The sequence below is a fragment of the Saccostrea cucullata genome, unplaced genomic scaffold, assembly GCF_032062105.1.
Source record: "Saccostrea cucullata isolate Sc308-1 unplaced genomic scaffold, CSIRO_AGI_Scuc_v1 ctg923, whole genome shotgun sequence".
Taxonomy (NCBI): Eukaryota; Metazoa; Mollusca; class Bivalvia; order Ostreida; family Ostreidae; genus Saccostrea; species Saccostrea cuccullata.
In genome coordinates, this window is record NW_026936399.1 from 482,380 (window position 1) to 510,270 (window position 27,891).

The 27,891-nt window shown below is 34.7% G+C and overlaps 1 protein-coding gene across 1 annotated transcript; it reads right to left on the bottom strand.

Moving 5' to 3' along the window:
• Window positions 1–23,131: 23,131 nt before the first annotated feature.
• LOC134245505 (NADH-cytochrome b5 reductase-like) lies at window positions 23,132–27,389 on the bottom strand. Its single transcript, XM_062727792.1, has 6 exons — window positions 26,961–27,389; window positions 26,653–26,801; window positions 26,363–26,450; window positions 26,009–26,113; window positions 24,766–24,969; window positions 23,132–23,419 (listed from the first exon to the last, which is right to left on the bottom strand). The coding sequence occupies exons 1-6, from the start codon at window positions 27,258–27,260 to the stop codon at window positions 23,213–23,215; spliced, it is 1,053 nt and encodes a 350-aa protein (XP_062583776.1). The 5' UTR covers window positions 27,261–27,389; the 3' UTR covers window positions 23,132–23,212.
• Window positions 27,390–27,891: the final 502 nt, after the last annotated feature.

The window sequence follows — 27,891 nt, forward strand, 5'->3', positions numbered from 1 at the left end:
CTGACCCAAGTGATTAAGTTAAAATCTTTGGTGAAAGTCCATTCCCAAGTAACTATTAGCTTTAATATGATGACTAAACTTGCTTGGTTAATTATGCATCTAAGGATGGACATGCACTCATTACTAGACTTTCTCGAGACACTGGATTTGATTAACACTATTTTGAATGTTCAACAAGAATTTTAAGCGCAGTTACGATGAGGCTGTCCGAAGGCTTAAATTGCCTTAAAAATAGCGGTATACATTTTATTTTGAGCTAGATTTTAATTTCAATATGATAGATTTAGACAAGTCTGATGATGACCAAAACTTGCATGGATGATATATCTAAGGATGCACACTTCTGGACTTGCTTCGGAAGCTGAATCTGACCTACATTTTTCAGATGAGTGAACAGGTGAATGTTTTTGGTACAGTTCTCATTTCCAAGTAACTATGAGCCCTATGATGACCAAACTTGCATGGATGATACATCTAAGAATGCACTCTTTAGATGCTCAGATCTGACCTACATTTTCCGGATGAGTGAATAGGTTAATGTTTTGGTTCATGTCCCATTTCCAAGTAACTTTAATGAGCCCTATGATGACCAATCTTGCACTAAGGTTGCGCACTGATAGACTTAAATTGCTTTGGATGCTGGATCCACCATACATTTTCTAGATAATGGACCAGGTAAAAGTTATGGGTGCAACTTTAACATCAAGAAATTATCGGGCCTATATTAACCAAATTTGCATAAATGATACTTCAAGGGATGAACAATATCTCAACTCACTTCAGATGCTTGAATTGAATTACATTTTCTTGATGGGTGCCTAGTTTTAAGTTTTTAGATAGGTCTATTTCCAAGCAACTGCAAGCCCTATAAATTGCATAAATTTTGCATTTTGCAAACTTCTAGAATATTAGTTAATTTAGGTCTTAAATGCCTTAATTGCTTAAAGACAATTAACTTTCGTAGAGGTGAACTCTGTAATCCCTGATTACCTATGTTTTCATCTCTTTCCCAATTCTCTATCAAAGTGTCGTCTTTGTTCATTTGCTTGTTTGCCTTTTTTGTCCCCCGCTTGAAAAGTGGGGATATTAATTTGGGTTTGTCTGTTTGTCTGTCCGTCCGTCCGTCTTTCTGTCTGTCTGTTTGTTTCCACACGATATCTCGAACACCCTTTGAGCTTTTGCAATGAAATTTAGCATAGCAACTCCCTATGGACTAAAGAAGAACCCTATTGATTTTGAGGTCAAAAGGTCAAAGGTCAAGGTCATAAATAAGCAAATTCTGTCTGTTATAACACTTTCGTTTCCACACGATATCTCTAGAACCATTTGAGCTATTGCAATGAAATTTTACATAACAACTCCCTGTGGCCTAAGGAAGACCCCTATTGATTTTGAGGTCAAAAGGTCAAAGTTCAAGGTCATAAATTTATACATTCTGTCTGTGTGTAACACTATCATTTCCAGGCGATATTTCAAGAAGATTTTGAGCTTATGCAATGTAATTTTATACCAAAACTCCCTAGGACCTCTGTCACCCCTCTCAAAGTCCCCCGCCCCATTTGTTTTATTAGTATTTATAGTATTACATGTTGCTATTTTTAGCACAGGGGCATGAGGAGAGTTATTGCGTATAAAACAGGTTCCCGGCGGACTTTATGTTCTTATTACATCTATTAGAACTGTTTAATAAAGGCTAAATAAATCAAACACCATGGATTGTGTAAAATTTTGACAATACCGAACACGAATTTATACATGTATGTGACTTCACTTCTGCATATTATACTTAAAACCATTTAAAGCGATTCCGTGGTCTAGTGGTATGTTTCTCGCTTCCAGTGTGAGAGGTCCCGAGTTCAAGTCCTGGACGGACCCCCCTGTTTTTTAGCTCACCTGAGCCGAAGGCTCAAGTGAGCTTTTCTGATCACATCTTGTCCGTCGTCCGTCCGTCTGTCTGTCTAGCTGTCCGTCTGTCTGTCCATCTGTAAACTTTTCACATTTTCGACTTCTTCTCAAGAACCACTGGGCCAATTTTGACCAAACTTGGTACAAAGCATCCTTGGGTGAAGGGAAATTTAAATTGTTAAAATGAAGGGACATATCCCCTCGCAAGGGGAGATAATCAAGAAAAGGCAAAAATAGGGTTGGGTCATTAAAACATCTTCTTCTCAAGAACCACTGGGCCAGTAAAGCTGAATCTTATGTGGAAGCATCTTGGGGTAGTGTAGATTCTAAATTGTTCAAATCATGACCCTCGGGGGAAGGGCGGGGCCACAATAGGGGAATCAAAGTTTTAGATAGAAATATATAGGAAAAATCTTTGAAAATCTTCTTCTCAAGAACCACTGGGCCAGAAAAGCTGAAACTTATGTGGAAGCATCCTGGTATAGTGTAGATTCTAAATTGTTCACATCATGCGGGGCCATTATAGGGAATCAAAGTTTTACATAGAAATATATAGGAAAAATCTTTGAAAATCTTCTTCTCAGGAACCACTGGGCCAAAAAAGCTGAAACATATGTGCCCATGGAAGGATCATGGGGTAGTGTAGATTTCAAAATGTCTAAATTATGATCAGTGGGGTAGGGTGGGGATGCATTAAGTATAACAAGGGGGAAATCTGGTAAAGAACAGAATGGTCAATGCTTCTCAGGTGAGCGATGTGGCCCATGGGCCTCTTGTTTTTTTTTAGAAATACTTTTTTTTACTAAATAATAGTATTCAGCACGGGAAATGAAAATTTACAAGGTCTGGCTTGTACAAACTCATAAAATCATCATTACAGTGTGATAAATATTCCATGTAAAAGGAATCTTCTATACACATAATTAAGAATAAGCAATCAAATCTTTATATCCATATTGACATATTTTATTTGCTTCAGTATACATGTATACATTTAATAATTCTACAAATTCAGTCAGGGAGATCCGATCCCCCCCCCCCCTCCCCGAACTGCGCATGGTTTACTTTTTCCCTAAACGGGGGACACAATTCTCTGAATTAGCTTGTTTCACCTTATTCCTTCTTCCCAATTTCTCAGGACTTCATTATGAAGTTGGAGTAATGACTTGGAGAAGAAAAGGCATATTGGATTTAAACAGCATGCCAACAACGCTGGAATGCATTTCTTTGTTCTCTCTTTGGGGAGACTTCACCGTTGGAGATGGAGTAATAAGGACTTGGAGGAGGCTGGGCATCTTGGATTGGAACAGCATGGCAACGACGCTGGAATAGAGGTATCTCTAAGTCTTTAAGGAAAAGCAGAGGTGAGTTGGTTTCATTATCATTTTTGCACTCTTACTAATTAGTACTAACATTTCCCTCCCCTTCCCCTCTCAACACATTTTTTGTAGTAGTTCTTTCCATTTGTTTTTTGTTCTGTTGTTTTTTCTTTGTCTAATCTTCTCTGTTCTCTCTTTGCCTGGATGTCATCGTTGGAGATGGTGCACTTGGACGCTGCTGGCTCTTCATCGTTGGAGGAGGCTGGGCATATTGGATTGGAACAGCATGCCAACAACGCTGGAACAGAGGTATTGCTTAGTTGTTAAGGAGAAGCAGAGGTGAGTTGGTTTCATTATCATTTTTGCACTCTTACTAATTAGTACTAACATTTCCCTCCCCTTCCCCTCTCAACACATTTTTTGTAGTAGTTCTTTCCATTTGTTTTTTTGTTCTGTTGTTTTTTCTTTGTCTAATCTTCTCTGTTCTCTCTTTGCCGGGATGTCATCGTTGGAGATGGTGCACATGGAGGCTGCTGGCTCTTCATCGTTGGAGGAGGCTGGGCATATTGGATTGGAACAGCATGCCAACAACGCTGGAATGGAGGTATTACTTAGTTGTTAAGGAAAAGCAGAGGTGAGTTGGTTTCATTATCATTTTTGCACTCTTACTAATTAGTACTAACATTTCCCTCCCCTCCCCCACTCTCAACACATTTTTTGTAGTAGTTCTTTCCTTTTGTTTTTTGTTCCGTTGTTTTTTCTTTGTCTAATCTTCTCTGTTTTTTGCTCTGTTGTTTTTTCTTTGTCTAATCTTCTCTGTTCTCTCTTTGCCGGGATGTCATCGTTGGAGATGGTGCATTTGGACGCTGCTGGCTCTTCATCGTTGGAGGAAGCTGGGCATATTGGATTGGAACAGCATGCCAACAACGCTGGAACAGAGGTATTGCTTAGTTGTTAAGGAAAAGCAGAGGTGAGTTGGTTTCATTATCATTTTTGCACTCTTACTAATTAATAGAGATTGTTCTATCTGACGTATCCGTATCCGTATACGTATCCGTATCCGTATCGAGGTATGAGAGGCATCTCGATCCCGATGTCTAAACCATCTGGTTACATTTCCATCGTTTCAAGTTTGGTTTTTAACCTTATTCACTAAGAAATAATATGTAGTGTGATTTTTTTTAATAAAAACATATAAGTTGCTGTACACGTCTTATGCATCATGTCTTTTTGGGTGGAGGGGGTATAAAAGTTTAAAAATAAAATTAGAAAAACAGGTATGATTTTTTTTTGATTTAAATGTGTAGAAAATATTTATAGATCGACCTCTCTCTCTCTCTCTCTCTCTCTCTCTCTCTCTCTCTCTCTCTCTCTCTCTCTCTCTCTCTCTCTCTCTCTCTCTCTCTCAATTTAAGGGTATTCATTCTTCATTCTTGAAATAACATTTACAAGAACACGACATATCTCTCTTTTCTCAAACTTGTAAATTTTAAATACATGTAGTTGTACATTAACTGGGAAAGATTTAATCAAAGTGCAAAACAAATGTATATGGGGGATTCACTGAAAATGTCCATCCTCATTTCCTTTTTTATCATCTTCTATGCCATTCATTATCACGTATTTGATGGTCATAGTTCTCCAGAAAAATTTTGGATATCTGGTAATTCGGGGACAGTTTGAATACACTCCCTAAACTGTAGGTCGATAACCGTATCATGGGCGTCGGAAGAAAATAGGAAGGGGAGCTAGTTGAAAGGGGGTGCTAAACCAACAAAAAAAGATAAACCCCAATTTTAATTGCCTATATATAATGTCTATCTTTGCAAGAAAGAGGGGGAGGGCTAAGACGCCTCTACCCCCCCCCCTCCTCCCGGTTCCGACGCCTATGCGTATCCAGGGTTTCAAGGAGCTTGAGAAATGACTATGTACAAGATCTGAAAGTGTTGCGTTTAAACGCTGTATATTTTAGACTTGATTGATTAAACACTTGTCGATAAAGGGGGAGGAAAATAAATGTTAGGTTATGATGTATCTTCCTCTCTTAAACTATTCTTTTTGCATATTAACTTCTTTTCATGAAAGTTACATGATGGAGTTTTTAGTAAACAAAGCAAGCTCTGAAAAACTCACCCTTAAATGCTATTGTGTGTGTCGGGGGGGGCTTATCGCCCCCCCCCCCTCCACCCCCCACTTTATTTGCAAAGATGGACATAATATATATTGAAGCGTAGGATAAGCCCCTTACCCACTCTCAACAGGCATGTTGTATTGCAGTTAACTTAGGCGTCGGAACCGGGGGCTAGGGTGCGTAGACATTTAGACATTGAACATCGCTTAGGTTAAGCCCCCTCCCCCCCCCCCCCCCCCCCCCACACTTTCCACTAACACGTTTTAGTTTAGGTTAAATAAATGTGTAAAGTGGTGTTGTTTGGAAAAAAATTGCGAGTGAAACTAACACCCCCCCGCCCCCCCCCCCCCCCCCCCCCCCCCCGAAATAGGATTTTCGTGTTTAGACGGACATTTCCTTTTTTGCCTGTCATTTTTTTTTTGTTTTTTTTGTTTTTCTTTTTGAAGGAATAAAAAATTTTTCTTAAATATACCCCCCCCCCCAATTACAAATTACAATTTGCTTCGAACCCCCACCCCCCCACACACACTCACACACAATAGTATTTAAGGATTTTGGACAATGAACAAAAAAAATCCTTTTTTCTGCTTTTTCAGGGCAGAATTTTTCTCTCTTTCAATTAGCCCCACTCCCTACTTTCAATTTCCTTCCGACGCCAATGTGAGGGGAGGTGAAAAGGAGGGAGTTGAACTGGCTATTCAAAGCATATACTCAGAACTTGTAACGGTCCTGACGCGAATTATGAAATCAATTTGAAACTCTCTCTAAAACGGAAACATAGTTTTATTGATCGCGTTGATGATAAGGTATTTTGTATTTCAGTTTGTGTGTGTGTGTGTGTGGGAGGGGGGGGGGGGAAGGTATCTATTATGTTATCAGTTACGTGTAATGGTATAGTGAAAATACAGAATGAATAAATAAAATATCCTGATATTATGAGAGAGGAAAAGGAGAAAGGGGATTTTTTAACAAAAATTTGGAAACAAAATGAAATTAATTTTAAACTTGGTTTCATTTTCTTTTTTTTTTTAATCAATATTTTTCTTCGAAATGATAGAGGTTTACAGCAGTTTAGTATTTTTATAGAAAAAAAATTACCATTTGTTATTTTTCAATGCAAGACTGTGGCTTATTTAAGTTACCACAAACAGAGATGGAATTGTATTAAATGGTTTAAACATCGGGATCGAGATGCCTTTCATATCTCGATACGGATACGGATACGTATACGGATACGGATACGTCAGATAGAACAATCTCTAGTACTAACATTTCCCTCCCCTCCCCCACTCTCAACACATTTTTTATAGTAGTTCTTTCCTTTTGTTTTTTGTTCTGTTGTTTTTTCTTTGTCTTATCTTCTCTGTTTTTTGCTCTGTTGTTTTTTCTTTGTCTAATCTTCTCTGTTCTCTCTTTGCCGGGATGTCATCGTTGGAGATGGTGCATTTGGACGCTGCTGGCTCTTCATCGTTGGAGGAAGCTGGGCATATTGGATTGGAACAGCATGCCAACAACGCTGGAACAGAGGTATTGCTTAGTTGTTAAGGAAAAGCAGAGGTGAGTTGGTTTCATTTTCATTTTTGCACTCTTACTAATTAGTACTAACATTTCCCTCACCTTCCCCTCTCAACACATTTTTTGTAGTAGTTCTTTCCTTTTGTTTTTTGTTTTTTCTTTGTCTAATCTTCTCTGTTTTTTGCTCTGTTGTTTTTTCTTTGTCTAATCTTCTCTGTTCTCTCTTTGTCGGGATGTCATCGTTGGAGATGGTGCATTTGGACGCTGCTGGCTCTTCATCGTTGGAGAAGGCTGGGCATATTGGATTGGAACAGCATGCCAACAACGCTGGAACAGAGGTATTGCTTAGTTGTTAAGGAAAAGCAGAGGTGAGTTGGTTTCATTATCATTTTTGCACTCTTACTAATTAGTACTAACATTTCCCTCCCCTTCCCCTCTCAACACATTTTTTGTAGTAGTTTTTTCCTTTTGTTTTTTGTTCTGTTGTTTTTTCTTTGTCTAATCTTCTCTGTTTTTTGCTCTGTTGTTTTTTCTTTGTCTAATCTTCTCTGTTCTCTCTTTGTCGGGATGTCATCGTTGGAGATGGTGCAGATGGAGTCTGCTAGCTCTTCATCGTTGGAGGAGGCTGGGCATATTGGATTGGAACAGCATGCCAACAACGCTGGAACAGAGGTATTGCTTAGTTGTTAAGGAGAAGCAGAGGTGAGTTGGTTTCATTATCATTTTTGCACTCTTACTAATTAGTACTAACATTTCCCTCCCCTTCCCCTCTCAACACATTTTTTGTAGTAGTTCTTTCCTTTTGTTTTTTGTTCTGTTGTTTTTTCTTTGTCTAATCTTGTCTGTTCTCTCTTTGCCGGGATGTCATCGTTGGAGTTGGTGCACCTGGACGCTGCTGGCTCTTCATCGTTGGAGGAGGCTGGGCATATTGGATTGGAACAGCATGCCAACGACGCTGGAACAGAGGTATTGCTTAGTTGTTAAGGAAAAGCAGAGGTGAGTTGGTTTCATTATCATTTTTGCACTCTTACTAATTAGTACTAACATTTCCCTCCCCTTCCCCTCTCAACACATTTTTTGTAGTAGTTCTTTCCTTTTGTTTTTTGTTCTGTTGTTTTTTCTTTGTCTAATCTTCTCTGTTCTCTCTTTGTCGGGATGTCATCGTTGGAGGTAGTGCACATGGAGGCTCCTGGCTCTTCATCGTTGGAGGAGGCTGGGCATATTGGATTGGAACAGCATGCCAACAACGCTGGAACAGAGGTATTGCTTAGTTGTTGTGTAAAAGCAGAGGTGAGTTGGTTTCATTATCATTTTTGCACTCTTACTAATTAGTACTAACATTTCCCTCCCCTCCCCACTCTCAACACATTTTTTGTAGTAGTTCTTTCCTTTTGTTTTTTGTTCTGTTGTTTTTTCTTTGTCTAATCTTCTCTGTTCTCTCTTTGCCGGGATGTCATCGTTGGAGATAGTGCACATGGACGCTGCTGGCTCTTCATCGTTGGAGGAGGCTGGGCAATTTGGATTGGAACAGCATGCCAACAACGCTGGAACGGAGGTTTTTTTGTATTTCTTTGATGTTAGGTCTCTTTGTTATTTTGGCTCTTACTTTTTGGTTTATATTTTGTTTCCTTTGTTTGTTGTTATTTGTTCATTAGGTTTTTATTATAATTGTTATTTGTTTATTGAGTTGTTATTACAGTTTTTTGTTTGTGAGGGTTGTAAAAGTTAATTTTCATGTTTTATTTGTTAATTGTTACATTATGTTTTTAATGTTTTTATTAGTTGACATTGTTATGAGTTTCAGTTATTTGTTATTGAGGCAGTCATGAGTTTTACCTGTTAGGAGCTTAAGTTATTTGCTGTTGTTGTGATTTTTTATTATTTGTTATTGTTATGAGTGTTTGTTAGTTGTTATTGTTATGAGCTTTAATTAGTTGTTATGAGTTGAGTTATTTGTTATAGTGATGTGTTTTAGTTATTTGCTTTAGTTGAGATTTTTAATTATTTGTTATAATAGTTATGAATTTTTGTTAATTATTGTTGTTGTGATTTTTATTTGTTATTGCATTTATTATTCCTAAGAATATGTCTAATGTTCATTGTTGCATTGTGCATTAGCATCAACAACATTAGACATGTTGGATAATGAGGAAACAGTGTGTTTCACCCAAAGCACCTGTGTTAATGAGGGCCTTATTACAGTAAAACTCATTTATAACGAAGTCACTGGGACTAATGACATTACTTCGCTATATCCATAATTTGTTATAGCGGTGTAATGATTTTAGTAAAATTTATATAGCTAGGGATTCAAGATAATTTCACTATATCTGTGAATTCACAATATCTGTGTTTGTACCAAACGAGTTTTACTCAGTATCTATTATTTCAGCTCTATTTTAAAATTTTGTTAGTATTTTATAGTTGGACAATTCACTAAAGAAGAAGAGAAATAAGCCAAATTCTAAACCATCATCGATAAGGTAAGATAGAAAATACTGAATTGATAATAATTGAAAAATACAGTAAAACTTGGTTAAAACGAAGTCACGTGGACCTATAAAATTACTTCACTATATCCATAATTCGTTATATCCGTATAAGGAATTCGTTAAATTTATTAAGCCCTGAGATCCAAGATAATTTCGCTATAATCGTGAATTGGCAATATCCTTGTTCGTACTAAACAAGTTTTGCTGTATATAGAAAAATAAAATGAAGTATTATTGTTAGTTTACAGATTTATTTTGTTCCATTTCAAATCAATAATATATACAGTAGGGATGTCAACGAATATTTGAGTACTCGACTATCGTTCGATCATTATAACCCACTATCGACTAAAATTTCTTTAGTCGGTTATTCGTTAAAAATGTGTTTCATCAAAGTAATATTAAATTCAAGGCAATCAACTTAGATTTGCCCATTTCATTAATTTAAAGATCAATATTTTCGTATGTAAAATTAAGGCTATGGTTAAACTGTTCAAAGGAAATCATTGACCCAACTGGACATGGTGGAAACAGCAGCTGCACCCAACTGGACTTGGTGGATACAGAAGATGGACCCAACAGGACATGGTGGATACAACTGGAGGAGACTTGCCTGATGATGTTGACCTTCCAAACAAGACATATCAGAGGAGATAACTGACACTGATCAGGTACATATATATGAGATAATCATGATTAAAGATCATCTAATTAACCATGTCAAGTTTACTAGCTGACTTTTTATTTTTAGCCTGGCCTATTTTAAGCTCTACTGGTCAGAGACAATAAGAAAGCTTGTGATAGTAAACAAGGACATGACGTGGTGGAAACAGCTGGAGGAGGCAGGGCCAATGGATGCTAATCTTCCAAGATGTGGAAACAGCAGATGTTCTCAACAAGATACGTGTAACAGCAGATGCACCTAAGCGGACACTGATAGAAACAACTGGATGCATGATGCATAGCCAGTACATGCTGATCTACAAAGATGTGGAAACAGCAAATGCACCCAACAGTACATGGTGAAAACAGTAGATGCACCCAAAAGGACCTGATAGAGACAACTGGAGGATGAATTAAGCCAAAGGGTGCTGATCTGACATTTATCAGGTATGTGACATTATCATAATCCAAGATCACTTTATTAACAAAGTCAAACTAACTAGCTGGCTAAAATTTTAGTTGGTCTTATATTTTAAAGTCAGCAATAGCTGAATTTTGTTATGGTGTTTAGCAAGATAAACCAACTCTTTACACCAATATTGAATTTTTGCTTAATAATTTAAAGCTTATGTCAAACCGCTGTTAAGACAACATTACAATTGTTAAAAAATGTTAAATGAGGATTTTCCTTAAAAACTTCAATGATATATATTTTCTCCATTTATTTTCTTCTGACTCTTACTGCAGCTGCAGCCAACTTGCAGAACTTTGTGGAAACAACTGGAATAGACAAGCTTGATGAACCTCTTTTAAGATGGGAAAACAGCAAAATACCTCAAAAAGGACTAAGTGAAATAAATCTGGAGGAGGCAAGGCCATTATGAATCTTGAGGCAAACTTGATGGACTATGATTTTCCAGTATGTGAAAACACCAGCTACACCCAAAAGGAATTGGTGGAAACAATAAACACAGACAAGCCTGATGGACAATGATCTTCAAAATGTGGAAACAGCATATGTCCCCAACAAGACTTGGTGGAAACACTTCTGGAAGATAATGCCTGATGGATGTTGACTTTTCCACCCAGACATACCACAGTGGATAGCTGACACTGATCAGGTATATGACATTATCATATTCGAAATCATCTTATTGTTTATAATAAACAAGGTCAAGTTAACTAGTAGACCAAATTTTTAGTCCAGGACTCTTTTTTTTTTTTGTAGTCGGCAATATATATATATACAGCGAAACTCATTTAGTATGAACACGGTTATTGCGAATTTATGGATATAGCGAAGTCATGTTGGATCCTAAGCTATATAAATGTAATGATTTTCTTGTATGGTTATAACAAATTACAGATATAAAGAAGTAATTTCCCCGGTCCCAGTGACTTTGTTATAACCAAGTTTTACTGTAGCTGGCTTTTGTAATGATGTTCAGCCAAATATGCTGACTTTTAATTCATACAATATTAAAATTTTCCCTAGAAATTTATATATAATGTATACTCTAAACCACCGCTGACACATTTTTCTCAAACTCTTGTTCAAACGAAGTAAAATTAAGTGTAGATTTTTATAAACAAACATTGGTTAAATATAATTATATTTTCTCCCATCTTCTTCTGATTTTTGACTCAAAATTTCTAGGGATGTCAACGAATAGTCGACTATTCGACTATCAGTAGTATGGACTGACTATCGAATAAGGAATCAACATGCGAATATTAAATAAATACAAGAAAAGGAGGCGATAATGAAATTCTCATCTCAAAATTGAAAAAGCGTCCTTCCTCAAATTATGTAGTGTACAACCTCAGACAAATAAGAGCTGAAACACAGTCACAGTACATGCATGTATATAAATAATTTTCCACATTGTACATATGGAAAAACAGTAATTACATACCACGATAATTATTTCTCAAACACTAGCTGACCTTTTTTGTTATAGTAGTAAATTATGCAATGCTATACTGGACTATGAAAATTATTTAAATGACTTGTACCAATTATATTTATAACATCTAGGAATTTCAAATAATAACACACAACATTTGCATAGCCCTGGAGTTTTTAAACTTTTAAAACAATATTACCAGAGGTGTGGATAGTGTGTGTTTACAGTAATTACTTCCCCTCTTTCAATTTATTTCCATTTTCCAATTTATTTTAATTCATAATTCAAAAGTTTTAAATATATTTTACTTTGAGAATTTAGAGACATCTTTGTGGGCATTTTCAATTACTCCTGCCTGATTTTCATAACCTGAGGATTGGATTACCTTAAATTTTTTATTCAAACCTGACAATTACCTCTTGCCTTGTTCATTTACAGAAAATCAAAGAAACTTTTAGAAGGAACATCCTTGAGATCATATGTGTGGATGAAGAAGCAGGACTTAATTAATGCAGGATTAATCCACATCTTCAAAGCACTGATGTAAATGCATACTAGTAACAATGTTTTTTTCAAAGACTATTTATCTGCAGCTTTCGATGCGATTGATCACAATATTCTTATCAATCGCCTAGAATTTTCGTTTGGCATAACCGGTGCGGCCTTGTCATGGATACGATCATACCTAAGCGCTCGACACCAACGCATTGCTATAGGTTCATCTGAGTCTAGAGACTTTCATCTACGATTTGGTGTTCCCCAGGGATCGGTCCTTGGACCACAGCTTTACAGCCTGTTTACTAAACCAATTTGTGATATATGCCAAAAACACAACATGAGTTTCCAGTGTTATGCAGATGATACTCAGCTGTATATGGCAATAACACCTACTAGCAACTGGATAGACGTAGCATCTCATTTGCAAATTTGCCTTTCCGATATAAGTTTTTGGATGCGCTCTAACTTTCAAAATTTAAATCAAGAAAAAACAGAGCTTATCATCTTTGCCCCAAAACACAGAATTCATCATTTTAATGAAGTTAGCATCAATTTTGAAAGAAATAAAATTAAAGTCTCATCATGTGTGAAAAATTTAGGTGTTTTCTTTGATTCTGTGCTGAACATGGATCACCAAATTCGAAACATTGCCAAGTCATGTTACCATCAACTGCAAAATTTTGGACGCATTCGACCTTTTATATCAGAGAGTGCTTGTAAGACCTTGGTATGCTCACTTGTAACCTCTCGTCTAGATAAAGGCAATGCCTTCCTATATGGTATATGCACCAGTTCCTTAACAAAACTTCAATGGATTCAAAATACGGTCGCCAGGATAATGAAACATGACCATATAACACCTGTGTTAGTCAACCTACATTGGCTCCCCGTAGAACATCGAATCCAGTACAAGCTGCTTCTACAGACTTTTAAAGCTTTAAACGGAACATCGCCACTATATATACAAGAACTGGTTCAGGTTTATACGCCTAGTAAATCTCTATGTCCAGAGAACTCCATGTTCCTTGTTCCGTCGCGCATGCGGACTAAATCATACGGCGACAGGCGATTCGACGTGGCTAGTGCAACATTGTGGAACAGTCTTCCTCAAAACTTGAGATTGGAAAGAAATTTTTAAAAATTATGAAAAACTTGTTTATTTACTACTGAATACCCAGATTATTCTTAAGAAGCTACTTTAATTGTTTTTTAATTTTAATTTTAGATTATCTTATAACATGGGACATTACAGCAATTTACCTGTATAAATATTTCTTGTCTTTTTAAAAGTTTATTTATGTATATTCTTATGGCTTTAATTTGTAGTCTTTTTAAAAGTTTATTATGTATATTCTTGTGGCTTTGACATGTACTTTTAGTCCTATAGTGCTTGTAATTTTTATGTTTTTTATGCTTATATAATTATCTATGCTTATATTTTAATGTACAGCACTTTAGAGTAATTTTATATTATATTGAGCGCTTTATAAATTGTGTATAATAATAATAATAATACTATTTTAAAAATATAATTTTTTGTAAAGGGTGTCCGAATTATGTCAGGGTATGGGGTCGCCCATTCGGACACGTGGGTTCTCTACGGGTACTCCGTCTTCCTCCCACACTGACCCCCCGCTTTTCTCTTTTTTCTTGACTTAGCTATCCACCTTGTTTAGATGAAGTAGTTGAAGGCTAGTTGTAAGTAGGCTTTATCGATACCCTGGGGCATTACTGGCTGGAACTTAAGTTCCTTCGCCGCCACGGTTGCCAGGCTGGCCCGGGGAGGAGAAGCTGAAAGGGACTAGTTGGAGGCTGCTTTGTCTTTAATTATCTTTTTATTGTTATGCCAATGAGATGATAGTTCATTATTGTAATTGTCTAGATGAAGTTAAATATGTTGCAGATGTAATGATTGTTAAATATGACATAAGTATTCATAGAATGTGTAAATTCTGTCAGCTGTTGTAGAAAGAATAATTTGTATACATAGTCACCTTTTTGTTATTAGCTTATAGTGAAATTGAATGCTCTAGAAACTGATGTGACTAAATATGAAGTGAAAGAAATGAATATAAAATTGTAAAATTGCATTTGAAAACATAAAATAGTGAATTCCCTCTAAAAATGTTAAATTGTGATTTGTTATTGTTAAATCAATGATTTAAAATGTTAAATTGTGATTTTTTTTAAATGTAATTTTGAATTGTTGATGTGAAATTGTGAATTGTAGTGTGGTATTTTGAATTGGAAATGTGAAATTATTATAATCTCATTGGCAAGTTTTGTGCCAAAAAAAATATAACGAAACAAACAAAAAAAAGAAACAAAAAAGAAACAAAAAAAAAAAAAAAAAAAAAAAAAAAAAAAAAAAAAAAAATAAGAAAAAAAAAAAAAAAAAAAAAAAAAAAGAAAAAAAAAACAAAACAAAAAAAAAAAAAATTAAAAAAAAGGCACAAAAAATTTAAAAAAGCAGAAGGAAAAAAGAAGTTTTGGTGTGTAACTGTATTATGGAGTGCTTAAAAAAAAAAAACTTTTTAAAAATCATTGTAAAAAAAAAAAAAAAAACAAAACAAAAACAAAAAAACGAAAAAATGTGAGAGAGAAAAAAAAACTGAAAAAAGGCACAAAACTTTTAATGCTGCCTGCCTGATTTAACATGTTTGCATGTTTTTTCAGGCAGAAGGTTCCAAGCCCTTAAAAGCAGAGGAGAAGTTTTGGCGTGTACATTACTGACTGTATTATGGAGTGCTAATTTAATGAACACTCAACTGATCAAACTTTTTAAAATTCATTGTAAAATATCAGTTCATCCGGTATGTAAAATGCATCAATTATCTCATCAAATAATTTCTAGCAATGGTATCTTCAATAATCTTGCAGTGTTTTGCTGAAATGAATGCAAAATCGTTATTTTCATATACTTATGAATTTGTTGCTCTCTTCAAATGAATATTAATATTTTTAAGTTGATGCCTAAAAACTGAAAAAACTTTAATTTTCATATTCAAACTGGTTTTAGTTGTTCTTTTCCACAGTAATTTTGAAAAACTTTTTGTTGATGAGTGAAAATGTTAGTTTGCATGTTTCATTTCCAATTAACTATGAGCCCTATAATGAGCAAACTTGCATTTGGAGTTCATGCACACTAATGGACTTTCTGTACATTTTAGATATACTGTCTATTACCAAAAAAATGCAAAAAAAACTTGCACAAATGTTCACCTCAAATTTACTGCTGGATTTTAATAACATTTTCATGAAGGGAAATAATTATGTAAAGTAAATAATAGGAGTGACTTTTTAGAAAGATTTTTCACAGAAATTTCTATTTTTAGTAACTATGACAACACCTTTTCTCAAAATCAAAATTGTAAATAGACATGTCTTAGTATAGTGTACTTGTGTATCTAGTGTTGTTAAAATTGGACCAAAACTGTAGTAGGACTGTAATGTTTTGAAAAATTCTTTACAAAAAAAAAGACATTGTCAGACAGATTGACATACAGACGGAAGGTGATCATGAATACCAGACACCTTGCTATTTTCATAAGCTCTTCTGGTCCCTAGCCAGTAGAGCTTTAAATTCATTCAGACATCAATTTAATTTAATTTTTAATGCATCTTTTTTTCTTTTTTTAAACAAGAAATCGCCATATTTAGAAGTTCCATAGATTTATATATTAATTGAATGATGAAACTTTGATGTGTTTATGCAATTTTGTGTTGCCATGGCAACAAAAAGTTGGGGAAAAATAGAATGAAGTATTTGTAAGTATAAAAATTTGTTTACTTTAACAAAATTGATTAACAGTTTGTAGAAATATATCTGATTAAGTTAAATTAATTGGTATTGCATCAGAATTTTTCCAAGCAACTCAGGCTGGGAATATTTGATTGGGGTAAACATGTCAGCACATATTGTTCTTGACTTATTTCTTTTCTTATATAAATATATTTTATTATATAAAAAAATAAATCTAAATTTCTTTCTTTTAAGCCATTAGTTTATTTTTCATCAAAACAACATTTTCCCTGAAAATTTTAAGTTACCTGGTTAAAAAAAAACTGAAGAATCATTGTTTTTGTTTTTTTCTTTTTTGTAAATTTTGTTTCCATGCAACAAAAATTTGAGTTAAAAAAAAAATTATTATTTCAAAAACACAACATTTGCTATATGCATGCCAAATTTCAAACAAATTGGTCATCAAAATTTTAAGATATTTGCATTTAAGTAAACCGATGTGATAATTTTGTTGATGTTCCAAAACAACTCAGTACTAAGGTTACAGCTCACCTAAAACAAGTCAGCACACAAAGGGTTAAGATTATAGGGCCATAAAACTTAGATGAGCTCACTTTTGATCTCAGTCTCACTGTTCCACTATACAATGTATATTCCTTTGGAAAAAGTGAGACTGGCCCCCAGGCCAGAAGTCAAGTTTGAGGACTCTGCTTAACAGAAATCAAAAAATGCATGTTTAACAAAACATTTGGCAATATTATGGAGTTTTAAGGGTTTTTACTGTTCATCTTATAAAGTAATGCAGCAATATTTCAAAAAATAAAATCTTTCGTTTCATTTACATATCATATGCATAAATGATAGTCCTAATGGACCGAAAGTCCAAGGGTTACTACAAGCTAAGCTAGAGAAAATTCGACCTAATCATCTGAAAAAACAGACATTTAAAAATGGCAAAGAATAATTTCTTTGCTCAGATCTCGATATTGAATAACCTACTGTATTGTAGAAATTAACCTGCAGTTGTTGTTTAGTGCAGCCTTGCACGTTGTGTAATTGAATGGCCGGGAGAGGGGAGTTTTAACAGTCATACTCAGCTAGGTTACTTAGTTAAGTTAAAAGATAAATATGTAACAATTTTTTCAAATCTCTGATGTTCGGAAAAGTGAGTTTAGCCTTACTGTATTCTTTTTTGAAAATTATTAGATAAAAAATTCAAAAATTTGTAGATTACTGCTTGTTGCCTTTCTTTTGCATTTCAGTAATTACATGTTTCATAATTTAATAGTAAACTTACATGATTGTTTATGTTACTAAAGCATTTCCCCATAAAATATAAACTACCAAATTTGGGACTCATTTGATTTACACATCCTTGCACTTTCAGAGAGTGCCATAAAGTTTATCCCTACCACTGAAGAAAAGTAGAAATTTTGTTTTTTATTAAAAAAATATTAAAAACTATAAAATAATCCAAAAAAATTCAGGGATGTGGCATCAGTGTTTTACAAACACTTCTTGTTTCATTTTGCTTATAGCATTAAATGAACATTAGACAACAGACATAATTAATTAAATGTCCATCTCTACAGTGATGTAGTTTTAGATTTTCCGGGATATCTGAATTCCATGTAAAACATTCATCCCCCTCATTATTTGGCCAACCTACGTACTCCAAGCAATGATTTGAATAAATTTGAATCTGCAGTACCATACAGGGATAATATAATCTATCACTGCTTTGGTGTTCTTGAGAAAATTGATTTTTCATAAGATGTGTTATGCCCGTCAAAACTACATTATTACAGAAGGAGGATGTACATTTCATGGGCGTCGGAAGCAAATTTAAAGTGGGAGGGGGGCTAATCGAAAGTGGGGGTCCTAAACCAACAAAAAAAGGTAAATCCCAATTTTAATGCCTATATAATGTCTATTTTTGCAAAAAAGGGGGGTAAGCCCCCCTAGCCCAGTTATTTGAAGGAGGGGTCATAAGTATTTTACAAACATCTCTTGTTTTATATAATATTCATTGTCCTATTTTTTTTTCATTTTATTCACAGATTCCTGTCTTATTTAAATAAAAAAAAATGATTCAGAAGTGAAGTTGCACATCACAGCATGGTTTATGCCTTAAAGATCATGCACATGAGGGTGCGGCCTACATGAAGTAATATGGTCACAGTCCTGATATTTGGTTTGTGAACAGATGAAGGACCTTTTGACATTTCTGGAGTCAACACCTTTCTAGTTCCTCCATAATTGCAGCTGGAGAAGAGATAAACGATCTTTGCTTCGAGGTATGGAAATAATTCATGTTGTACTAGTATATTATTGAGACAAACGTTACAAATTTTAAAAAGCTCTATATTTTTATGGTATAAACCCATTAAAAAGGGTGAGAGGGTTCAGACTTCTTGCGAATATGGACAGGGTAAAGTGATTGTCATGGTTCTGGTGTATAAGAGTGGCACTCTATTGAAAATTTAGTATAAAAAGTATAAATTATGTTTTGACCAATATACTTCGAGACCTTAGGATGTATCTCAGCTGACAAGGATGATGATCCCAAACTTTGCAGTGTCCAATGTATAAAATTGCATCAAAATCAATTTGTAAATAAATACCTGAAAAATTCAGAAACTAGGTAATGATATGCTTTCTTAGACTCCAAGGTACACCAACTTACAAGACCTTGACCCAGCACTCGAGGTCGCTGAGCAGTGAGGGATCTTTTACTGCAGAGTCTGGGATGCCAATGCCTGCTCTGACACAGGGCTTGGGGTTTTAAGGTATCATTCAAAGAACCTGCAACTTTCAATTCACAGTGCCTAGTGCTTAGCAAAGGAACACTTGCTATCTATTTTTATCAATTTTGATCAGTTGCTTCTGCAGAGTCTGGGATGCCAATGCCTGCTCTGACACAGGACTTGGGGTTTTAAGGTATCATTCAAAGAACCTGCAACTTTCAATTCACAGTGCCTAGTGCTTAGCAAAGGAACACTTGCTATCTATTTTTATCAACTTCGATCAGTTGCTTCCAGGGATTAAACCCAGGACCTTCTGATCAGGGAGCAATCCCTTTATCAACTGAGTTACTGTAATGGTACAACTTACAAGGCTGATAGGTTGTAAACTTCAACATGTGAAATGATGAGCTGAATGCTATAGAACAAGGTTATTCATAAAATTCACAAAATTGTTCATGGTGACCAAACTTTTAGTTGACACACTTCAAGGCCCAAAGACGCATCAACTGACAAGTTTTGAAGATCATGGCATCATAATGTCCAAGATATGCATTAAAATTAATCTAAAGGTTAAAACCTGCAAAATTTAAACAAGAGGCCCATGGGCCACATCGCTCACCTGAATTGCTTTAACCATGCTGTTCTTTACCAGATTTCCCCCTTGTAATACCTATTGTGACCCCACCCTGCCCCACGGGTCAATGACCATCAAATTTGGACAATTTATAAAATTTACTCTTCTCCATGATGCTTTCACATAAGTTTCAGCTTTTCCGGCCCAGTAGTTCCTGAGAAGCAGATTTTTAAAGTTTTTTCCGTATACATTTCCATGTAAAACTTGGATTCCAAATTATGGCCCTGCCCTATGGCTGGGGGTAATGAATTGAAGAATTTAGATTCTACACTCCCCAAGGATGCTTTCACATAAGTTTTAGTCTTTCTGGCCCAGAGCTTTATGAGAAGAAGGTTTTTTAAGTTTTTTCCAATATATTTCTATGTGAAATTTTGATTCCTTATTGTAGCCCCACCCAACACCCGGGGGTCATGATTTGAACAATTTAGAATCTACACTACCCCAGGATACTCCTGGACATAAGCAGTCAAACTGTTGGCATGAATGTAATGACCATTGAGTCCTCCACCAAAATTGTGAAATTCATGGTCCCAGGGTCGGGGTTTTAGTGCTAGGACGGGGCTCTATTGATTACAAGTGAAAATGCATTAATTCTTTGAAAATCTTCTTCTCTGCACCTGGGTATTAAATAAACTAACTAAGTATATGGTTCTGATGAAGAAGAATGCCTATTCCAAAATTGTGAATTTTATGGCCTAAGGGTTAGCGGTAAATTCTGATGTTAGGGCAGGGCTCTATTGATTATACGGAGAAAATTTATTAATTCTTTGAAAATCTTCTTCTCTGCTCCTGAGTATTATACAAACTAAGTAATATATAGTTCTAATGAGGAAGAATGCCTCTTCTAAAATTGTGAATTTTATGGCCCCAGGGTCAGGGGTTCTGGTGCTAGGGTGGGGTTCTATTGATTATATAATGAAAATACATTAAATCTTTGAAAATTTTCTTCTCGGCTCCTGGGTATTTAGCAGATGAACTACCGGTACCTATATAGCTATGATGAGCAAGGGCCAATTCTTCCTGAATTGTGAATTTCGAGGCCCCTGGGTCAGGGGTACCATAGAGGGGGGGGGGCTCTATTTATATACTGAAAATGAATTAATTGTTTGACATCTGCTCCTTGGTATTAATCAAACATTTTTGATAAGGAAGGGTGCCTTTTCCAAAATTGTGAATGTGTGGACCATGGGTAAGGTGTTTGTGGCAGTGGCACTATACTGATTATTGCTGAATTTTACCGATTAGTTGAAATGCATTTTTTTGTTCCCCTACTCTGTCTATGGGTATTAACTAACCAAACTAAACATGCTAAATGTATGGTTATGATTAGCAATGGTGCCTCTTTCAAAATTGTGAATGCCATGATGTCTAATTTAAAACATGAACCAAATTCAATCGTTGGAAAGTTGTTGCGTTATGCTCAGGTGACCTATAAGGCCCATGGGCCTCTTGTTTTTTTTTTCTTCCAAACAGATGACTATTTTTGTGTTTATAAATAATCATTACAATATATTTTATAATATTTCGTCAGATTTAAGACTAACACACTACTAGGAAGGGGGAGGGTGTCCCTCTCTTTGCACCACTCAATGAGTTTGTATACATTATTAATCAGATGATTTTATAGAACCAAACACATCCCAGAAGGTATGTTCAAAGCATATTTTGTTGAGATACATATAGTTTATTCTATGCATTCTCATTAAACAAAGTGAAGTTAAGAAAAAAGGCTTCCGTGCCTTTGGCCCAACAATCACACAGAAACAGAACATGTGAAAAATCTAGTCATCATGCATGTAGCAATGTTTTTGAAAGGGACACACAGAAAAATAATTGGCACTTTTATCTGAAAACCCTGGGGAAGGGTGTGGTATGGTCATTACTTTTTCACAAGACAATTCAATCCATAGTGATGGGTTTTGAATTACAGTAAAACATGTTCGAGAAAAAGCGGGAAGGGGGAGTCCCCTCCGATACTATGTGCCCAGTCTTTACGCTTCTTTATAAAACTAAAAAAAAAAACTTTCGGGTTCTATTCCCTCTGCACCTTTCGGTGCGCCGATTTGGGAATCCATACCCCCCTCTACCAGAATGTACAGAGTTATTAAATGTATATACTGAAGCACATGGAGACTTTGATTTTTTGACCCCCCCCCCCCCCACACACACACACACACACTAACAATTAAACCACAACCACCAACACAAGATATGGTTGTTTTTTTGGCTTGTCGAAGAATTTTTGGTCTGGAATATTTTGATTGGGGTGCACCTCGCATCCTTTGGGAATAATTCCCGAGATCTGGGCCTGCCCTCCATATACATGTATGCAAAGAGCATGAAGAGCGAAGCTTTGTGTGTTTAGATCCCCGTTCTTTTCTGTATTAAACTTAAATCTTATTTGTAAACAGCTTAAGAGTCTGTTTGAAGGCAAAATATGCATGCATATTACAAAACTCAGTTGGTTAAGGATCTCTTTAGCTTTGAGCGAAATGACATTCCACCCTTATAGCACCCTCTTTTGTCTTAATATGCAACCTTGCATAATTTACAAATCACGAAAGTACATTTCATAAGTTGACAAATCGCAAATCTACAAATTACACATGATCATTGACATAACTTGAATTTACATTTTTACATTCTCAAGTTATGTTGGATAATTCACAATTAACAAATTATGAAAATTAAGTTTTACAATTTACAAATTCAGGTTTACATGTGTACATTTTAAGAATTACAGAGTTGGAATTTTAAACCCGTTGGCTTTCCATTCAGTTCAAGGATAATTGCGCACTTCAGCAAAAAAGTTTGTGATCTTTTGCAGATAAATGATTATACTTTTAGCAGCAACAAAACATAAACCAAAGCACTCTCTTTCAAAAGATCTACAGCTTTGTAAAGTGATGTTCTTTTTTTTATAAAAATTTCGAAATATTCATCACAATTTTGCTTTTGTATAAGGCAAAATAAGTTTATTCTGTGAAACAAAATGGTTACTTAATACCCATATGCAGCGTAAGGGAACCAAAAAAAATATTTTTCAACTATATCAGTCATAATCAGCAATAATCATAGCTGCAGATCTGTAGCTCGCTGATCTGAAAAAAATGGGATGGATGACAAGAGAGGTATAGTGTCATCCACTGAAAAAAAGTGTATATTTATTGCACACATACAGCCCTACATTATTGTTTATTTATTTCTTCTGCCATACACTAGTACTTTGTCCATCCTTTTGTCTGTCTGTCTGTCTCTGTGAATATCATAATGTGTGTCAATTTCCCTCTTTCTCTCTCTCTCTTTCTCTCTCTCTCTCTCAAAAGATAACATATTAATGGGTAAATCATATTTTTTTTAATTTTTAAAACACAGCAAAATATGAATATATTTAACATTCAAAATATATTTCAATGCTATTTCATGAAATCCTTAAAATCAATAAATATACAAAGATTTGATCTTTTCCGGTAATAATTAAAAAATATACAGCTTTGTTATTTTGATAAAATATGCTCCACGGAGCAAACACCTTTTGCGAATGTTTAATTTACATAGATTTTTTAATGAAATTAAAAAATCAACAGTTGTAGCGCAAAAAGAATAATGAAATTTTACCTTTGACTTTCTAACATTCAAAATATATTTCAAAGTCATCCTTAAAATCTATGTATCTGGATATCTTTAAAACTGAGATGTTTGCAATGTTCAATCATGTCATTGTCAAAATATTTTGTTCCACAGACCAAAATAAAAGTTCCTGAGTTAATGTCAGAGGGTGACACATTTTTGGTGAGAAAAGCCAAATCCATTCTACCCTCACAGACTTTGTCTCCATACCTGTAGGACCTCCCATTTCCTGTTTCCTAAAAATAATAAAAACAGCTTGGAACACTACGCAGCATATTATTTATCAAAGATCTGGGTGATAAAGAGTGTGTCTTTGTAAACAGAATGCAAATGGTAATTTTGATATGCTGCAAGAGTGAATGAAATGTAGAGACAGACAAATGCAATATTAAGTTTTCTGATCAAGTACATGTAATATAAAAACATGCATGTCACTAGAAACTTGCTTTTGTAAGGCAAGGGTAGGAAGTTTTTCTTGTTCATAATTACATAATCATGTGTATTGTGTTAGGTTACTAGAATTTTCTGAGAAGCACTGACTTTTACAGTTGATGGTTTACTTTGACATTTAAACCTAGCTGTGTTATATAAGGAGGTACAGAATTGATATAATCAAGGAGAAAATTTAAATGTTGGTTAGAGTCATGATATTAGGGGGTAGTAGGGACACTAATATTATATAGCAACACAAAAGATGATTGGAGGTAGAATAACATGACCTCAATTATCTTACTCAAGAGATAGCATCTCCCTTTTATTCTCATTTTCTAAAGGAATCGAATAAAATTCCACAAAAAAAACTTGACAGAATTTGATCAATGTGGGAAGGGACGGGTTGATGGTAAAATCTTGCCATTTTTTCCCTTGACAATTTGAAATGACCCATTAGTATCAATTTATGAGGCTAAAATATATTAACAATATAAAGGAGCTTCTGCAGAATTTCCTGGTGTAAAGTAAACCATCAATTGTAAAAGTCATCACTTCTTGCAAAACTCCATTATCCTGCTATCCTATTACACTAAAAAATGTTAAAGCAGAAAAATTTGTATACTGGTATTTTATTTATCCTTCAAGTATCAAAAAAATAGAAATTAGTAACTAAAATTTAATTTCAGTGAATATTTTTTTTGTGAGGAAATTCAATAAAATGTATAATGTTACAACAGATGAACCCTCTCTAAAATCTGGTTAAATGCCTTTCAAAATAGGTCTTATGACAATGTACATGTAACAAGATCTGAGTTCATGCTTCAATAAATAATTCAAGATTTTTTTTTTTTTTACATTTTAAAACTACTGGTGCAAGAATTTTAACAGAGTGTGTTATCATGGAAATATGTTTCACATTCATTGAAACAATCTCCAAGAGTTTGTTTGCATTTGTATGCACTGATCTGCAAGCATTTTTGTTGCCAGTTTGATCAAAGCAGGATCAAAAGTTAATAATCATATGAAGAAATCTGACAATCTAACTTTTTTCTCATTTTTCTCTTCAAACAAAATACAGGGTAAAAATAACAAAATGCTTGACAATGTGGTTAAAGAATTGGATTATATTATAAACAACAGTTCAACCTACCTGACTTAATATGTAGGTGACTGAAAAATTCCAGAATGATGACCATTCATTTAGTTCAGACTTCATAAGAATTTCCTCATATGATTTACAAGCATAATAGAGCTGAATCAGTGTATCATCTTCTTCATTTCCCAGAATGCATTGGATAACTTGACTCATGGGAGCAATGCCTGTTCCAGCAGCTAAAAGAAGCAACTTCCTGTACTGCAAAATGAGATCAAAATGAAAAGTGTTTGAGAAACATGTAATGCACCATCTCTCCCATGTGGTAAAATTTAAATACGGAACAGCTTTAAATTAAGAATGAATGTAATAATTGTAAAAGCACTTGCTCATCCTTTAGTCAGATGCAGATTTTTAAGTTTAATCTCTACAAGACCTTGATATCATTTAGGGTAATATAATCAAGAGATGCTTGATCTTTGAGCTTGTAACTTTGAAATCAATAGGGAACATTTACTATTAAGATTGAGCCAGTGTGCTTAGTTTGATGTGTTTACATGTATTATATGTGTTTTTTCTTTCTCTCCCATATCATTTTCTGATTATGTATATCATATACTTGTACCTCTGACCTGAAGTTATATGCTGTAAATATTTTTCATTGTCCTCAAGTACCATGTATTTTATGGTTTTGGGTGAATAAATGAACTTGAACTTGATGTCTTTCAAGCAAAGGGTTTGTTTGATGGTTGTGAAGCAAAGAATTCTCAAGATATTGAGTGGTCAATATGTTCCTGTGCTCATTTTGACATTTAACCCCTGACCTTGCGAACCTCATAAGTAATAGGGGTCAGCTAGTCTTGAAATATATCCAGAGTGCTAAGTTTGTTTTTTGTCAAGCAAAGGATTATCAAGATATTGAATGATCCATATACTGTAGAAGTACTTTTTTCCGCGTTTATTAATTTACGCTATGTACGCGGTCAAAAATTTTCTGCGGAAATTTGTCCAAGCGTACTTAATACAAATGTAAGGCATATAGTGACAGTCTGGAAAATCCGCGTAATTTTCTACCTGTGGATTAAACAGAAATTGAGATTCCGCAGAATTATGACCCCGTGGAAAAAAGTACGTTTACAGTATTCTATTTCCAATTTGATCTTCACTCTTTGAACCATGCCAACTCAAAATAGGTGCACACTGCACATACTATGGCAAAAACTTTTATAGGTATATGTCATCTCTTAGTCAGCAAACACTCAAAATTCCAAAATTGTTTGACTATCTTGGGAATCATTACCTTGTTAGGAGAATACTGCAGATTTCCAAATGGCCCTCTAACCTCAATACCCGTACCGACACTCCATTGTCTGACACACTGACTCATTTTTCCATGGTCATAAATCTGATTTAGAATAACAATACTTCTATAATCAAAGGTTAGAAATAATTATCCATGTACTTACTGAAAGCATCTGATAAACACGGTTATTTTGTGTCTCTCATTTTCAATCAACTTTCAAAAAATAATTGAATTTCAACAATGTTTCTTTAATGTTTCATGCATTGATTTAGAAATGAGCTTTGGCTAATATGGGCCCATTTCAACTTTTTTTATGTCTAGCATCCATATATTTATTATATAAAATGTTACCTTGATGAGGAGATCAAAATGTCCCAAGCAACAGACATCAGTTATAGGGGTATACTGTCGACTAACTGCTGAACCATTGTTTGTATCCCTAGAATAGAAACATCAGGAATCAGATAAATACTGGTAATATCAAGAATTGTTTTTAATACCAGGTAATGACAAATTAACGGGGTAATAATTGATACAGAACAAATTATATTTTTGTTTCCTTAATGAATCAACTTGTATATAACAGATATACATGTATTACCAACAGATTTTTTTTCAGAGATGAAAGAGAAAATGTTTACCTAACAATGATATGCTGTCCTACTTTGAGTCCCAAGGATGAAAATTCTGACAACTTCAGTCGATAGCGAAAACAATTGTTTGTTTCTTGTCTGATTTCTGTGATACAGAACTTCCTATACTCAGAATCAGACAGCAAATGATCATCAGACTGAAATGTATAAAAACCACATTAACTTTACACTGATTGTTTCCAATACTAAACAAAGTTCTCTTTATATAAGTGCTTAAAAAAATTTTTGTTTGCGAATTGCCACACAAACTTATTGTCTTCTTCATGAATTAAAATTGTAGAATTTACATGCATTACCAGATTTTCTTCATTTCTCTGTTTTTCTTTTATTTTTCTGCATTCTTTTCTCCATATTTTTAAATCCTGTTCGTAGATATCAAACACACATGGCACACATCCTGACCCACAACAGTCTGTGTCCTCAGGCTTTAGAGGGGGACAAGGCAATGGGACGATGGATTCTTCACTTGGACTGTTATCAGAATTTGTTGAATCACATTTATGTTCATCAGCTGGCTCAATATTTTTATCACTTTTATTAATATATACTGCATTCATAATAGTGACACTGTTTTTTTCAAGTCTTGAGTTTTCCATGCAGCAATGCTAACTGTATTAACATAATTAAAAAAGGTATATTTGGGAGGGGAGGGGTCACAACAAGTTTATGTACCTGTGTATCTATCTTCAGATAATGGAAAAATAATGCATGAAAAAAGAATCAATTATATACAGTCTAGACGAACTCCAAAAACGGCGTGAACTCCAAAAAAGAAGTCTTTGGCTCCGTCATGCATTGCGGCAAAATGCTTCCGATGTAAACAAACGATGGATTGTCGTTCGTTTCTCCACAAATACGACTGAATAATGGCTGTATTTAGTAAACTGTGACTGGATTTCAATTTTTGTTGAATAAATAATTTTACCCATTAAATTATTAAGTGGTTATTGACTTATTTATCGCTCTGTATTCTTGCATAATAGTGATTTGGGATAAACGTACGACACCGGGATTCAATAAAGTCGGTAAGAATTAATTTTCTAACTTAATTTATTGTCCCCTTGATTTAAATTTTATGCCATTCCTACTATAAAGATGCTTAAATTTTACTTCTAAGACACTTATATATCGTATTTTTTTAAATGAAAAACCGCACAATTTTGGCGGCGGAGCAGAGATATTAACAGGTTCGATTTGAGAAGACTTTTTAACCGTAATTTTAAAAGA

Coding starts and splice junctions, on each gene's coding strand:
- LOC134245505 (XM_062727792.1), bottom strand. CDS start 27,260: ATGGAAAACTCAAGACTTGAAAAAAACAGTGTCACTATTATGAATGCA. Junction 26,451..26,652: donor GGACAGCATATCATTGTTAG/GTAAACATTTTC, acceptor TTTCTATTCTAG/GGATACAAACAATGGTTCAG. Junction 26,114..26,362: donor ATTTTGATCTCCTCATCAAG/GTAACATTTTAT, acceptor ATTCTAAATCAG/ATTTATGACCATGGAAAAAT.